Source organism: Trichechus manatus, unplaced genomic scaffold (assembly GCF_000243295.1).
Source record: "Trichechus manatus latirostris isolate Lorelei unplaced genomic scaffold, TriManLat1.0 scaffold00150, whole genome shotgun sequence".
NCBI lineage: Eukaryota > Metazoa > Chordata > Mammalia > Sirenia > Trichechidae > Trichechus > Trichechus manatus.
The window spans coordinates 2344840-2360724 of NW_004444086.1; the positions used below are offsets into that span (position 1 = coordinate 2344840).

The 15885-nt window shown below is 37.1% G+C and overlaps 1 protein-coding gene across 5 annotated transcripts in view; it reads left to right on the forward strand.

The window, feature by feature from the left end:
* Positions 1 to 12637, forward strand: part of CAMK2D (calcium/calmodulin dependent protein kinase II delta) — a 376805-nt gene extending 364168 nt beyond the window's left edge. For 2 of the 5 annotated variants that reach the window (XM_023740191.1, XM_004385897.2), the window contains exons 16-18: positions 7217 to 7311; positions 9454 to 9682; positions 11070 to 12141. In XM_023740191.1, the coding sequence (XP_023595959.1) occupies positions 7217 to 7311; positions 9454 to 9682; positions 11070 to 11136 (391 nt within the window). In that variant the 3' untranslated portion in view covers positions 11137 to 12141. Of the gene's footprint in view, positions 1 to 7216; positions 7312 to 9453; positions 12142 to 12388 lie in introns of those variants that run through there. The other 3 variants (XM_004385900.2, XM_012558245.2, XM_004385901.2) reach the window with 3 other exon arrangements.
* Positions 12638 to 15885: the final 3248 nt, after the last annotated feature.

Here is a 15885-nt window from a genome sequence, read left to right on the forward strand (position 1 = left end):
TACAGAACAAATAGTTTCTCATTAAACAGTCAGCACACATATTGTTTTATGACATTGGTTAACAACCCCACGACATGTCAACACTCTCCCTTCTCAACCTTGGAGGACCTTTTTTTTTTTGTGAAAATATACATAGCCAAAGATACACCATTTCAAAAATTTCTATGTGTAGAAATGTGACATTGATTACATTCTTCTAGTTGTGCTGCTGTTCTCCCTATCCTTTTCCAAATTATTCCATCACCTTTGTCTTTACCTCACTGTCCCCTAGCCTTCCCATCAAACCTTTTGAGTTGCTGTTGTCAATTTGATCTCACGTAGATAATTCTTTTTTTTTTTTTTACTTTAGATGAAGGTTTATAGAACAAAATAGTTTCTCATTAAACAGTTAGTACACATATTGCCCTATGACAATGGTTAACAACCCCATGACATGTCAACACTGCCATTTCTCAAACTTGGGTTCCCTATCACCAGCTTTCATATCCCCTCCTGCTTTCTAGTCCTTGTCCCCGGATTGCTGTGCCTCATTAGTCCCGTTTTGTTTTATGGGGCTGTCCAATCCCCGGCTGAACGGTGAACCTCGGGAGTGACTTCACCACTGAACTAAAAGGGTGTCCGGGGGCCATACTCTTGCATCCACCATTTGTTGAGTGAGCACTTCTAGTGATTTTTGAAATATCTCAATTGGTATTCCGTGAGTTCCTAGAGCCTTATTTTCCACTAATGCCTTCAGTGCAGCTTGGACTTCTTCCTTCGCTACCATCGGTTCTTGATCAAATGGTTGAACATTGACCAATTCTTTCTGGTACAGTGACTGTGTGTATTCCTTTCATCTTCTTTTGATGCTTCCTGCATCATTCAATATTTTGCCCATAGAAACCTTTGATATTACAACTTGAGGCTTGAATTTTTTCTTCAGTTGTTTTAGCTTGAGAAATGCTGACCGTGTTCTTCCCTTTTGGTTTTCTAACCAAAATAATCTTTGCACATGTCATAATAATACTTTACTTTGTCTTCTCAATCTGCCCTTTGAAATCTTCTGTTCAGCTCTTTTACGTGGTCATTTCTTCCTTTTGTTTTAGCTGCTCTACCCTCAAGAGCAAGTTTCAGAGTCTCTTCTGACTTCCATTTTGGTCTTTTCTTTCTTTTCCTGTCTTTTAATGACCGCTTGCTTTCTTCATGTATGATGTCCTTGATGTCATGCCACAACTTGTCTGGTCTTCAGTCATTAGTGTTCACTGCGTCGATTCTATTCGTGAGATGGTCTCTAAATTCTGGTGGGATATACTCAAGTTTGTACTTTGGCTCTCATGTACTTGTTTTAATTTTCTTCAGTTTCAGCTTGAATTTACATATAAGCAGTTGATGGTCTGTTCTGTAGTCTGTCCCTGGCCTTGTTCTGACTGACGATATTGAGCTTCTCCATGATCTCTTTCCACAGATATAGTTGATTTAATTCCTGTGTATTCCATCTGATGAGATCCATGTGTATAGTCGCTGTTTATGTTGTTGAATGAATGTATTTGCAAAGAATAAGTTGTTGGTCTTGCAAAATTCTATCATGCCTTCTCCGGCATGGTTTCTATCATCAAGGCCATATTTTCAAACTACCTATCCTTCTTCTTTGTTTCCAGCTTTCACATTCTAATCACTAGTAATTATCAATGCATCTTGATTGCATGTTTGATTAATTTCAGACTGCAGAAGCTGGTAAAAATCTTCAATTTCTTCATCTTTGACATTAGTGTTTGTGTGTAAATTTGAATAGTAGTCATATTAATTGGTCTTCCTTATAGGTGTATGGATATTATCCTATCACTGACAGCGTTGTACTTCAGGATAGATCTTGAAGTGTTCTTTTTGATGATAAATCTGAAGCCATTCCTCTTTAATTTGTCATTTCCAGCATAGTAGACCAAATGATTGTCCACAATTCAGAATGGCCAATAGCAGTCAATTTCAGCTCACTCGTGCGTAGGATATTGATCTTTATGTGTTCCATTTCATTTTTGACAACTTCTGATTTTCCTAGGTTTAAACTTTATAAATTCCACATTCTTATTAGTAATAGATGTTTACAGTTATTTCTTCTCATTTTGAGTCATGCCACATCAGCAAATGAAGCTCCCAAAAGCTTGACTCCATCCACATCATTAAGGTCGATTCTACTTTGAGGAGGCAGCTCTTCCCCAGTCATGTTTTGAGTGCCTTCCAACCTGACGGGCTCATCCTCCGGCACTAAACTAAAGCAGACAGTGTTCTGCCACTATTCATAAGGTTTTCACTGGCCAGTTTTTTTTTAGAAGTAGACCACCAGGTCCTTCTTCCTGGTCTGTCTTAGCCCTGCTGAAACCTGTCCACCATGGGTGACCCTGCTGGTATTTGAAATACCGGTGGCATAGCTTCCAGCATCATAGCACCACTCAAGCCACCACAGCACAACAGACTGACAGACATTTCAAGTTATAAATGACTAAATGTCCCCCAGGAGAGAAATATATTTATTTGAGATGTCAGAGAAAGGAGACATTGCTTCTGATCCAAGGATTGGAGATATCTTTGTAAATGCCCAGAAGAGTAATGACCAGCCCCTCTATCTGATGGAAGGGAATTCCATATAGAACAATCCATGTGAGCAAAGACACAAAAACATGAAAGCACATAGAAGTGCAGTTTTGTTTTTTCTCAAAGTTCTGCAGAGGTCCTGGGACAGAGAAAGGAGATTGGGGGTGATGTCAGGCCATCCTCTGCTTCTTCAGCCAGTGCAACTTACCTTTATCTTCATCTCTTTTATGTATTAGTCTTTTGGGTAAAATTTCATTTGAAGAAGAGACTATGTGCTTAATTTAGAGTTTATAAAGTGCTGCATCATACCAAACCCACTGCTGTCGAGTCGATTCCATCTCATAGAGATCCTACTGGATAGAGTAGAACTGCCCCATAGTGTTTCCAAGGAGCAGCTGGTGGATTTGAACTGCCAGCATTTTGGTTAGCAGCTGTAGCTCTTAACTACTGTGCCACCAGGGTATGTAAATGAAACTACTTTGCTCAAGTATATTTAAAGCATTCAGATAAACAGGGCATGAAGGCTTATGGCACAAAGGATGTGGCGTCAGTAAGTTAGCTGTTTGGGGATAAAAATCAATCTAAGCCTTCTCCTTGCAAGATACAGCAAAATGATTTCCATGTAAATGAAATAGATAAATGCAAAAAAGAGATTTGAATTTGATCTCTGATTGGACAAGTCTAGTCTTTCTAATTTTAAAAGCAGAGGAAGTAATCACAAATAAGGAATATAAAATGATTAGACTACCTAAACGTATAAAACTTGTACGCTTTAATAAAAATACAAAAAATAAAACTAAGAAACAAACAATAAACTTAGGAAGATACCTGCAAAACATGTGGCGTAAGTTAATTTATGTTGAGTGAGTAAGATTGAAAACTAGAAAAATAGGGCAAGGACATGAACGGACTCTTCACAAAAGAGAAAATATGAATGACAAGTAGACTAATAAAAGCATTTTTATGCCCACTAATTAAGTATATGCTAATTTAAACACAAGAGCATTTTCTGCCTATCAGCTTAGCAGGGAAGAAAACTGTGCTGATGAGCAGAGGGGAGCAGATGCAGCAGGAACGTGGTAACTTTCCTCCACCACTGGGTGGAGTATAAATGGGAGCAGCCTTCTGAGGTGGTGTGGGAGGCAAGGTCAGTTAGTTGTTGTGTACCAGAAAGCTTTTGTAAAGGTTCATATTAGTGCAACCCTATAATTCTAGTTGGAAATGCTGGTGGCGTAGTGGTTAAGAGCTACGGCTGCTAACCAAAAAGGTCAGCAATTTGAATCCACCAGGAGCTCCTTGGAAACCCTAGGGGACAGTTCTACTCTGTCCTGTAGGGTCGTTGTGAGTCAGAATCGACACAACGAGTTTGGTTTTTGGTTTTATAATTCTACTTACAAGAATTTAACATGGGCATGAATTATGAATCTAAAACGTGGATAGATTTATAAAAAAGTTGTTTATTGAAGCAATATTCATAATAATGGAAAATGGAAGCAACCTGTCTCTCCAGCATTGTGTTTGTGATGTGACAATTGAGTAATTTTTTGGTGGCTTTGGTACAATGGATGATTATGCAGAGTTTCTAGCCATCTGGGAAAATGTTGATGATGCATATACTGAAAATCAGGCAGGATGTAAAATTGAATGTATATAATTATTTCAGTGACAGAATAAAAATGCATGAAAAATGGGATGAAATAGGCCAATTTGGTTTTAAAATAAAAAAAAAGAGATTGTCTCTGGGAGGTGAAATTGTACATGAGTTTTTTTTTTTTTTTTCCTTCTTTTCTATTCTTTCCAAATTACATAATAAGCAGGTATTACTTTTGTCATTAGTTAGAAATAGATAACCAAATATAAAATATAGGAGAGAGTAACTAAATTTAAAACTAAATTAAATCCAAGATCTGCTTCTTGTAAATTAAAACGTGTGTATATGTGGATACATGTGTCTGTACATGTGTACACGTGTGTGTGTATCATATTCTTTAACACGACCTAATAAATTATAGTTGGAATAAAAGAGATAGTAAGAAATGGAGTTTAAAAGAACATTCTTTGTTGTCACAGGCAACAATTCTCTGTTAAACTGTTGTTTAGAACTGTCTATAGAACCTGCATCTCTTTTCTTCTTTTTGCTGAAGTAACCTTTTTAGACCTATTTGATTCTCCAAAGCATAAGATTACTTTTTTTTAAATCTCCTTTTGCAGTAGCATTTCTTTATGGAATGGCAAAAAGTGTGTTTTGATGTTATTATTTTTTGTTTTGGTTTTTGATTGTTGCTGTTTTTGGCTCATAGTGGGGACCAGTTGTAGTCAGGCAGAAGTGGAGCATTTTTTATATCCCCAGGCAATTTAAAATATGGTACATTACATAATTCTGTTCTTTGGATCCTATCAGTTTACTAATTCCTTTACCTATGCAGGCCTGCAGTCTGACCTGATTTTGAACTTTTCAGGCCCAGGGTTAATCTACGAGAACCTTCCATCTGGGGGCTTTCTTGATGGTAGGATGTATTGGTATAGCTCTGACAGCTGGTCCTTAGAACACCTGTTCAGAGCACACACTCCCACCCACCAAGTGGCAGTTTTCTGAATCTTTTATTAATACCAATAGAATTATAGAGGGAAGAGAGAGAAAGAGAGACAAGAACAGACTAACAGATTTTCAAACATATTGACTTTTCTGAGTTGTGTAAAAATATCCATCATAGTACAGTGATTCCCAGATAATCTTAGTGTTAATATAAGGCAGTAAGAAATTTTAGTTCGCTGATGTTGACAACCAAAAACCATTATTTCTAGAGGAAATAATAGCCCCTGGCAGAATAACTTGTTACCATAGGAACACTGTTCTTCTCATTTTGCTCCTTAGAAAAAGATTATATGTATTTGTCTTTGAGTTTAAAAATGTCTGTCCACCAGGCAGTCTGAGGCAAAGTTGCTAATCCACTTCTTCCCCCTTTTGCCTTTTGCCTTCCCCCTTTTGCCTTTTACCTGAGTCTTTCTTGACCACGATGAATAACCACTGTGATGTTCTGTTCTTAATGTATTCTTTGAAAAGCATCAGTTCCACATTCTATGAACAGTACTGCACTTGGAAGAATCATAGTGAGTTACCCTTTTCAAACTTGTATTTTTGTTGAAGAGTTAAGAAATTTTTGCCTTCCAAATGGGGGATTTCCATATGAAATCAGAGGCAGCTCCATCCACTGTATTGCACTTTGGGACAAATAAATACAATCTAAAAATCTCTCTCTGTTTACTCTCTTTACCTACCTTGTGAGCTCCTACTAATTCTTCAAACCCAGATTTTATGTCACCTTCTCTGAGAAGCCTACTCTAGTCATCACAGGCCAAAGGAAATATTCCTCCCTCTGTGTTTCTATGGGGGGTCAGTGGTGGTTCAGTGGTAGAATTCTTGCCTTCCATGCAGGAGACCTAGGTTCGATTTCCGACCAATGAACCTCTTGTGCAGCCACTACCCATCTGTCAGTGAGGGTTGGCTTGCTGCTATAATGCTAAACAGGTTTCAGTGGAGCTTCCAGACTAAGACAAACTAGAAAGAAAGGCCTGGTAATCTACTTCTAAAAAATCAATGAAAAATCAATGACAACCCTATGGATCTCAACAGTCCAATCCTCAACCGATCATAGAGATGGCAGCATTTCATTCCATTGTGCATGGGGCTGCCATGAGGCTGCCGTGAGCCAAGGGCCCACTGGACACAGCTCACAACAACATACCACTATGCTTGTTACGCTCCTGCCCACCACTTTCCTCAACCTGGAAAACTCCTACTTATTCATAGACGCCCAGTTCAAATTTTCTTTCTTTCTTAATTCTTTACTGTGTATAAGTAATCTGCTTTTCAAACATTCAAACACTTTGTATTTACTTCTGTTTTAGTATAAATTATTGTGTTATAAATGCTTGTTTCAAAGAATACCTGCTACATAGTAGGTGTTTAACAATTATTTGTTAAATAAATTAATTTCTCCAAAGAAAGCCCATTTGTTTTCTCTGAATATTTAAAATGGTATATCCCTTTGTTGAATCATATTTCTACAATAAAAAAAACTAATGTGTACATTTGAACCCTGTATTAATTTTATTTTAATAGATAAGTAAACTTTGATCAGAAGCTTAATTATGGTAAACATTGCTAGGAGTGTGAGATGTGACACCTGCCTTCACGTCGATCATAATATAGATGTTTGATATGAGCATAGAAAATGTCATCAAAAATTATCTCAAAATATTTAATTTCACAGCCAAAGATGGTTTTATAGGACTTGGAGAGCATTTCAGAGAAAATGATAAACTGAAGTCAAGATTTGGAAAGGCTGGGAATAACCTGGAGAAATCACCTTAGAAATAAAAAGATCAATTTTGAAAAGGAGATTCCTGAAGTATGGTAGATTATCATTTGTTTGCACTGGTTATATCAGAGGTCTCTGCAAAATGCCTTTTTAGACTCTCTCCTCATCCACTTTGCCAAGGCCTGTAATAGAAATTTTATATTTTTAGTATATAGGCCATTTCCTTCATTAACTAGTTGATAAATAAGAATGAATGCTTGTAAAACAGTAACATTTACTAACTCATTTATTTACTGGTTATTTTGATTTTTTTTTTCTTCTTACAGAAAAATCTGTGACCCAGGCCTTACCGCTTTTGAACCTGAAGCATTGGGTAATTTAGTGGAAGGGATGGACTTTCATCGATTCTACTTTGAAAATGGTACTTTTATTCTAAATTGAGTAAAATACCTTTTCCAACTTCTCTGAATTTCTCCCAAATTTGCGGATCCTTTGGCTCTTTTCTACAATGAAATTTTTTATCTTAGCCCAGCATTTTACACAATAATTTTTTTGTTTTTTTTGGTTGTTTTTTGTATTTGAAACCAAAAAAAAAATGAAAGGCTTAAATTTTTTCTGCCTTTTAGGAAATATCTCTTACTTTGCATAAAAAGTAATGTTGATTGACTATGCCCCATTTATGTTCCAGTGAATTCTATGTTATAAGCTACAAAACGAGTTACCAAAAATGTAACTGTTTCATAAAACTTAGTGTACGAAAAAAATAAAAGAAACCACAGCATGCCAGAATATTTAACAGAGACAAGTGCTTTCAAGCATATTTGGTGCTTATTTTCAAAGTAAAATGGAAATGGAAATGAGTAATCAGGTATATATGTCAGTTCAAATTATATGAATTTTAGGGGGCTCAGAGGAAAGAGCCACATTTCAAGAAAATGACAAAAGAAACCTCTTCCTGCCGAAATCCTCCAGGTCATCACGAAAAGTGTAAACCAGCAACTCCCTTTATACCTTCTTTTTCTTACTGCACCTAAAAGCATTAAGCACTGTGTTGCTACTACATGATACACAGAGTGAATTCACTCTTCTTGTAATGAGATTTCAGTGAGTTAAAGAGGAATAACAGCAATATTGTCATGATCAGGCTCACTTTCAATAAAGATAAGCCTCAGCAAGAATGTCTGCCTTGCTGTGGATTTGTAAGTTAGGACATACTTAATGAATTACCTTTTCCTATATTCACTAGGCATTGGCAAACAAACAAACAAAAGGAATTTTGTGATAAATTGGCCTTAGCAAAGCTTCAGTAAATATTCTCATAGTCTCTGTAATCCCAGCACTCTGACTGACGGCACATCATGTTCTTTTCTCCAGCTGGCTCACAGCTGACACCATCTTGTCCCTAGCAAAAGAATTAATTAACCCATTAATATTTTTACCTACTTTAACATAACACCATACATCATTACTTTCCTAACTACATATTCTTTCTACTGGGGTAGTCTTTTTTTGTATGACTATGGCACTAGGTAATATGAATAGATCTTTTCTGAGAAAAGGGTACATGTTTGGATAACAACTAAACCAGTCCAACCTGTTCTAGCAGTCCAAGAGAGAAGCGTCATCAATAAATAATCTGCATTAAATTGTCAAATCTTGGTTATTCAATAATTAGAATGAGTAGCTACTGTCAAAACACCCGTGGCTAGAACCTAGTGAGGGTTAATCAGTCAAAGAAAAAGGGTAGAGAATCAGGCTATATGGCCAGTACCAGCTTTTGGGGTTTTACTGTGTGGCAGCAACTGGACTCTCATGGAATGGACTCTGATTTGTTAAGGAGGCACAGAATGAGGCTCAGAAACAAACTCATGCTACGGCCAGCTTTTTTTGGAGACAATGACCTCCATGCTTGATACAATAAAACCTGTGAAAGCTAGGACCTGTGACAGGTGGACACCTGTCAGAGAAAGAAAACTCTAATATTTCCACTAAAAGGAGTGATAGAAAAGGGGTAAGACTGCACCCTGTCAAAGGAAGAAACCTTGTGAGACCTGGAAAAACAAAGCAGTCCCTTCAAGTTCCGGCTCTCACAGTTTTCACTATATTTGATGTATTTCTCTTGTCCCATATACTTCACCAACCAACAAACAAGACCACAGGATATCCTGTCAAGTGCCCCAGTGGTACATCCTTGAGAAAGACAGGGCTGCATGCACCTGGGCCAGGCCTTCTCCACTGCTACTCGTATTATGGCTTCTGTTTCTAACCACTGCCCATCGTAGATAAATACATCTCTCCAGTTTTTTCCCCAACCAATGAAAGTTTCCAGAGTGGCATATAAATTGCCTACAAATGGAAACAGAGAAAATAAAGACTGTATCCATTCTTGCTCTTCTTCTTATCCTTTATACTTTACACAGTACCTAGTATGAAGATAGTACAAATAATGAGTAGTTGAATTGAATGAATAACATCACATTCGTTGGTCCCAACTAGTTATTCTGTCTTGTTTTACTTTATTGCATAGTAACTAAATTTTTCTTTTCATGTTGTTCTCTTTCAGCTTTGTCCAAAAGCCAGAAACCAATCCACACTATTATCCTGAACCCCCATGTGCATCTGGTGGGCGACGATGCTGCCTGCATAGCTTACATTAGGCTCACACAGTACATGGATGGTAGCGGAATGCCAAAGACAATGCAGTCAGAAGAGACTCGCGTCTGGCACCGTCGGGATGGAAAGTGGCAGAATGTTCATTTTCATCGCTCGGGGTCGCCAACAGTACCCATCAAGTAAATATTCCCAGGCTGTCAGCTTCTTTGTTAATATACCCATGGTCAGCTCCTTCTACTTATTCCATTGTTAATAGCATGACATATGTTATTTAATGCTGGTGGTCAGTTACATTGGTGGGAATAAATGCCTTGGTAAACAGTCTACAATTCTCTGGAAAGATTAATCAGACTAGGCATTTGTGAGTTGAAATTTGGCATAGAGCAGTCTGCAAAAGTTTTAGATGGGAACTAGAGGATACTCTATCAAGCTGATTTCTGTTAGGGTTAACTTAGGAGGATTCATGTAATCCGGCAAAATATTTGTGACTTTATTGTCACTGTTGGCAAAGGAAAGGAATGTGGCAGGAAAGACTAGAGGGGAGTTTCTAAAATGGCCAATAAAATACTAGGAGCTTCATTTTATAGATTATCTATTGAGGCTCAAGTACAGATATTAGGAAAAATTTATAAAAGACAGCATTTAAAAAGCAAATATCCAGTATTTCAGTGTCTTTTACACTACACCACTCTACCTCAGATGTTGTGTTTGTTCTCCCAGTCAGTAATTAGACAGATATTTGTTACACATCTCCTAGATGCCTAACCTATGCCAAATACAGTGTGAGATAAAAGGCTTGCCCTCAAGAAACATACATTCTCATCTGGAAAGCATCTAATCACCAATACCCAACAAAAAAAAATCTATATAGTAAAATTTATAATCAACTTCAGAGTAGAATGGAATGAATTACAAATGTAGCAAACTGTTGGAAGTACCCTTCGTGGAGAAGGTAGAGGAATTTTGGACAAGCTCTTAAATGATGAGTGGAATTTGGAGAGAGAAAAAACAAAGGGAAGATAGTCCAAGCACAAGGAGCATCATGAAGAAAAGTATGATGTCAGGACTTTAGTATGATAGAAGACTATGAATAAGGACAGCTGGCTCCAACTGGAAGAAAGGAAATAATGAGAAATAAGGTTGCATCAAGTAAAAGTGGGGTCACATGAAAACAAGAATGAGAGTTGAGACTCAGCTGGTAGAAGTCTGGCCCATTCCAGACAGTTGATTTCATTCCAGATTCTCTCACCAAGGAACACGTGTTAAATTTTGGGGTGGTAGGACAGGAGTCAAGCTTATAACAATGGCTGTGTAATTTAGAGAAAGAAACAAAGGATATGCAAATAATGAAGACATTCATTTGTGTGACTGTGTATTATTGTTGTTTTTGTTTTTTTACCCCAAAGACGTACAACACAAATTACCAGTTAACACAGAAGGAATTACATTCATATACTGCTAGAGAGTTAGGTTTTTCTATAATTCCCTGAAGTGTTTATGGACTAGAGCCTATTTAAGAAAACTTCATTTTATGCCAGGTGGCTCAAATGGGGCTTCTCTTAATAGGCCATCCTGTATTCCAAATGGGAAGGAAAACTTCTCAGGAAGCACCGCTTTGTGGCAAAACATCTAAGACCTGAAAACCATTCTCACATGGGTCTTGTAAGTAGCAACCAGCTCCGATACTTTGTGATTGGAGCTAATGACTGAAAGGCTGCATGGCTGTTTTCCATTTGAGAAGATTTTCTCTTGCATTATATTCATTGAAAACCATTCAAGGTCTTCAAAAATTCATAGCAATTATGCATGAGCTCTTGAGTCTAACATTCAGCCCCTTTTTGTAGCGTAATCTTTATTTTAAAGGTAATGAGCACTGAGAAGATCCTTTCTTTAATATATGGATGTGTCGTTTTAGAATATCCTGGAGTTCTGGCATCAAAAGTCAATTATGTCTGGGTCAATTCAGACAACTCTCAATTATCCATGCCTAATTTATATTAAGCTTTAGTATTGTTTGATTTCTTACTGTTTTTCAAGATATTGCAATTCCTGTTACTTGATTGGCTAAGGTTAATATGCAAATTAATTTGCTGTACTTGACTGACTATAATGGTATTTCACCATGAGGACAGGTCACAGGAGAAAGTCGAGCTGAAACTTAAAACTCACAAAGTGGGTAATTCCAGAGGATAATTGAAAGTTGACTGTAATTTAAATTCATGCCTGCGTTGTTGTTTTTCAAGATTTGTTTCTTAAAGTTGGATTAAAGGGATTCAGGTATGTGTGTGGTGCTATTATAAATATTTTCCCCATTCAAAGCACCGAACCTTGTCAGAGCTTTTAGGAAATAATGCTCCCGGCTGTTCGTTTAAAGAGGCCTCCAGTTAAATAAGAATAATTGTATTTTCCCTTCCTTTGAGGCCATACCACTTGATTCCGACTCATAGCAGCCCTATCCCTTATTAAATTGGTTTCTAGGTTTGATTTCCCAAAGAGTTGAAGAATAATGACAAAAGCTAATAAGGATGGACTTAAATTTTGAGTCTACTTCAACTATGAATAACAATATTCAGTTATTAATTTATCTAGTAAATACAAATGCTTAAAAGGTATATTTAGATTTAATAATGTGATGGAAGCCTGGGTCACTGTCTCTTATTTGTAACTTAGCTTTGTGTGAACAAATTGACAGATAATATTGGTTTTCCAGTTTAATTTTGTGTATTTTCTCTTAGTGATTGCAAGATCTCTTATATGTAGTATTTTCAATCTATTATTTAGCTAAGTTATAAAATTGGAGCCTATTCACAACTATGGCAAAGCCATTTGATGACCTTTTGTAAAACACTATAATTTATTTCTCACTCCCCCTTTTTTCCTTTCAGCTAACTATCAGCAGTGCCACTTCTGCATTCTCTGTTTTCAAGGCACCTGGATGGTAACCCTGGGCCGTCCTCTCCTCCTCTTCATGCATGTTTCTGAGTGCATGAAGTTGTGAAGGTCCTACATGTAATGCATATGCGATGCATCATCTTGTCATATATTCCTTCCTATTCATTGTTTACACCTCAGCTATGGAGATGTTCCATGTAAACTTAAATTACTGTTGGCAAACAATAGGGGGGAGGTCAGACACACATACAAATTCCACAATATTCCAAGTACAACCTGTTCATCAAGTTTCCCTGTTTATGCCAAGATTTAACAGACTTCAACATTATTGTTCTCTAAATGACGGTTTGTAAGAGAAATGTAAATTTTTTAGAACTCTTTGCTGTTAATCTGTTTTGGCTTGTTTGTGTAAAAAAAAAAAAAAGGCAAAAAAAAATCTTCAGTTTCCTGGTATGATCCTGGTTGAAATAGATGATTTTTCACTGAAAACCTTGTTGCTGTTTAACAATTAAAATGGGTTGGTATGTGAACAGAACCACTGACAAGTGTGGAAGCAAGAATCAGTCGGTTTGGTAACACACCTAAAGCCATTTAGTTTTTGATCAAACTGTGTAAACTGGAAACTTTCACATCATTTACTAGTTTGATCATTTTAGGATATACTCACACTGTTCTGGTGAGTTCGCTGAATTGAATTTTTGGTTCCTTTCTCAAATCTGCTGTTTTCTTCATTTTATCCTATTTCTTTGTTCCTTTTGTTTCATTTTTTATTTTTCTTTATCTTTTTTCCCTTTTATTTGGCTAGTAGTGTTGGAGCCCTTGTGGTGCAGTGGTTAAGAGCTTGGCTCCTAACCAAAAGGACAGCAGTTACAATCCACCACCCACTCCTTGGAAACCCTGTAAGATGCAGTTCTCCTCTGTCTTATATGCTCACTATGAGTCGGAATCGACTTGACGGCAACAGGTTTGGTTTTTTGGGTTTAGTGTGTGAGAAAAAAGTAAAAGTAACATTTGCATAACAAAGGCACAATAAAAATCGAGGTCTTCTGGAGGTAGCTAAACTAGCACTTTAAATCACTTTCAGGGCCCACAAAAATGTTGTCAAGAAGATTTGAAAGGTTTTTAATTCCGCTTAGGCTCTTGTTTGGACTTAGGTATCTTCTGTTGGAAGTATTAAAATTGTTTAAAACTTATGATAAAAGCAAGTAAGTTCCTACCTGTAACTGCAGTATGTCTTATTGATTGGGGCAATTGCCAGGAGAATACCAGATTGATAGCAGATCAAAGTTTTGTGCAGATGCACTTATTTCCACCTGCTGGCCACCTTGTCACCATCACTGGCTAGTTTTCAAAGGTTAGAGAAGCTTGAGAATGTTTTCCATTCTCATAAGTGTTTTGAACTTCTTCTTTGTGACTTGTGCTTTTTCAGCTTCTCTCTTGTGTCAGAAGGACAGAAGATAGGATTTTCGAGTTTCAAACAAAAAGGAAAGGAAAATATCCCAGGTTTTCCTTGTGATTCTCATTTCTCCTTTGTTTACTTGACCCCTCTGAGGCTTTTTCTCTTCTCTGAGATGCTTTCTAGTGCACGGTATCGTTATCAGCATTATTTTCATGATAGTCATTCATAATCCTCAGAAGCCCATTTTTAAAGCAGAAGCAAAAAACAATAACAAAACAAAACAAAAAAAAGACCCCTCCCTCTTTTCTCTCATTTCACCTTTCTGTGATTACTAATCACCTTAGATATTGTTGCTAGTGGATGTATGGTAGATGGATTGAAGCTTTTCTGATAATTATTATACGATTTAAAACAATATATATTTAAACTAAATATATACAGTAAATGTGTTGAGCCATGTTAACCTGCCAATAAGATCTGTGAAAAAGCAATGGCCTCATTTTTTTCCCTTTTTAATTTCTTTTACCTTTCTGTAAAGCAGCTATATGTGGCATACATGTATTTAATTAAAAAAAAAAAAAAGAAAAAGATGTAGAATCATTTGGGGTTTTTGTTTTGTTTTGTTTTTTACACTTTTAACTTAGCATGTGGTGTTGAAGTAATACCGTAGATCAAGTTTGTCTTCCACACTAAGATGTGAAGAAGTTGTGATTTTTTTTTCTCCACCACAATCGAATTATACATTTATTATCTTCTATCATTTTAAAACACTGCAGTTTACCATGGGACACTGTATATATTTCTTGCCATAATGGTAAATGACTGATTGATATATTTAAGAGTTAATAAATTTGTGATTTCTGCTGACAATGTGTCCATCTTTATTTCCTAAGAAAGGGTACTGTACTTTATGCATGCCTGGTACTGGCCAAAGCCAAGGGCAACATGTCCTAACCTGGTCTAATTTAGTGCATGACAGTTTACCTTTCATAGAGAGATCAAATTATTGAACTGTGCTTTCTTTTTAGAATGTACTTGGTGATAGTGGCAAGTTGTAAGAGAACTTTATGCAGAAAACAAGTTTCTCCTGGGAAAATTTTGCTTACAACAAAGTAGATAAAAACAATTAGGAGTCCTAAAAGCATCTAAACATGTGCCCTCCAGTCCGTCCTCACACAGCAGCTGGGATGTTCCCTTTTTAACCCCGATCTGGCTATATAACATTTCAGTGGCATCATCTCCAGGATACAGGCAAACACATCACCTTCTTCCAGTCCCCAGCTTGAACTTGAGTGTACAGAAGCACTCAACTTCTTGCGGTTTGTTAAATGTACCACACTTGCTCATACATCTGTTCATGCTGTTGATGTTTCTTACATAGAATAGTCTTCCCTTAGTTGTTCACCCTAATTGTTACTCATTTTTCTTAAGCTTCAGTTCAGAGTGTCATCCTCTCCTGCACACCTTTTTCCCCAGCCACACCTAGGCTTAGCCCCCCTCCTCAGTCCTCGTGCACTGGTGTATGCTTCACTCTCTCACCAACCATGTTGTTTTGAAAATATATCTTTGTTGTGTCTCCTCTACTGGACTACAGTGTCTTCATAGGCAAGAACTGTATATCCGCTTTTGTGTCCCTAAAGCCAGACTGGCCAGAGAGAAGTTGTTAGTAAATAGATGTGGAACTGTGGTCAGACCACGAATGAGAGCCTCAAAGTGTAATCATAATCCCAGATTTAAGATTTGGCTCTGTCGCTGTTGTCTTTGACACACTGAGCAGTTTGCCTCCTCCCTCTGAAGCTCAGTTTCCTTATTTGTAAAATGAGAATGAACATACCAACTAAATAAGGGTATCGTGAGGATTAGAGATAATGGCTACAGAGTGCCTAGAATAATATTTGGTAGATATTAAATGGTAGCAGCTATAACTTTTATAATTGCCAATATTAACAGTCTTGTTATTTGGAGTCCCTGGGTGATGCAAACAGTTAACGCTCTCAACTGCTAACCAAAAGGTTGGAAATTGAAGTCAACCCAGATGTGCCTTGGAAAAAGGCCTGATTTCCATGAAAGCAGTCATTGAAAAGCCTATGG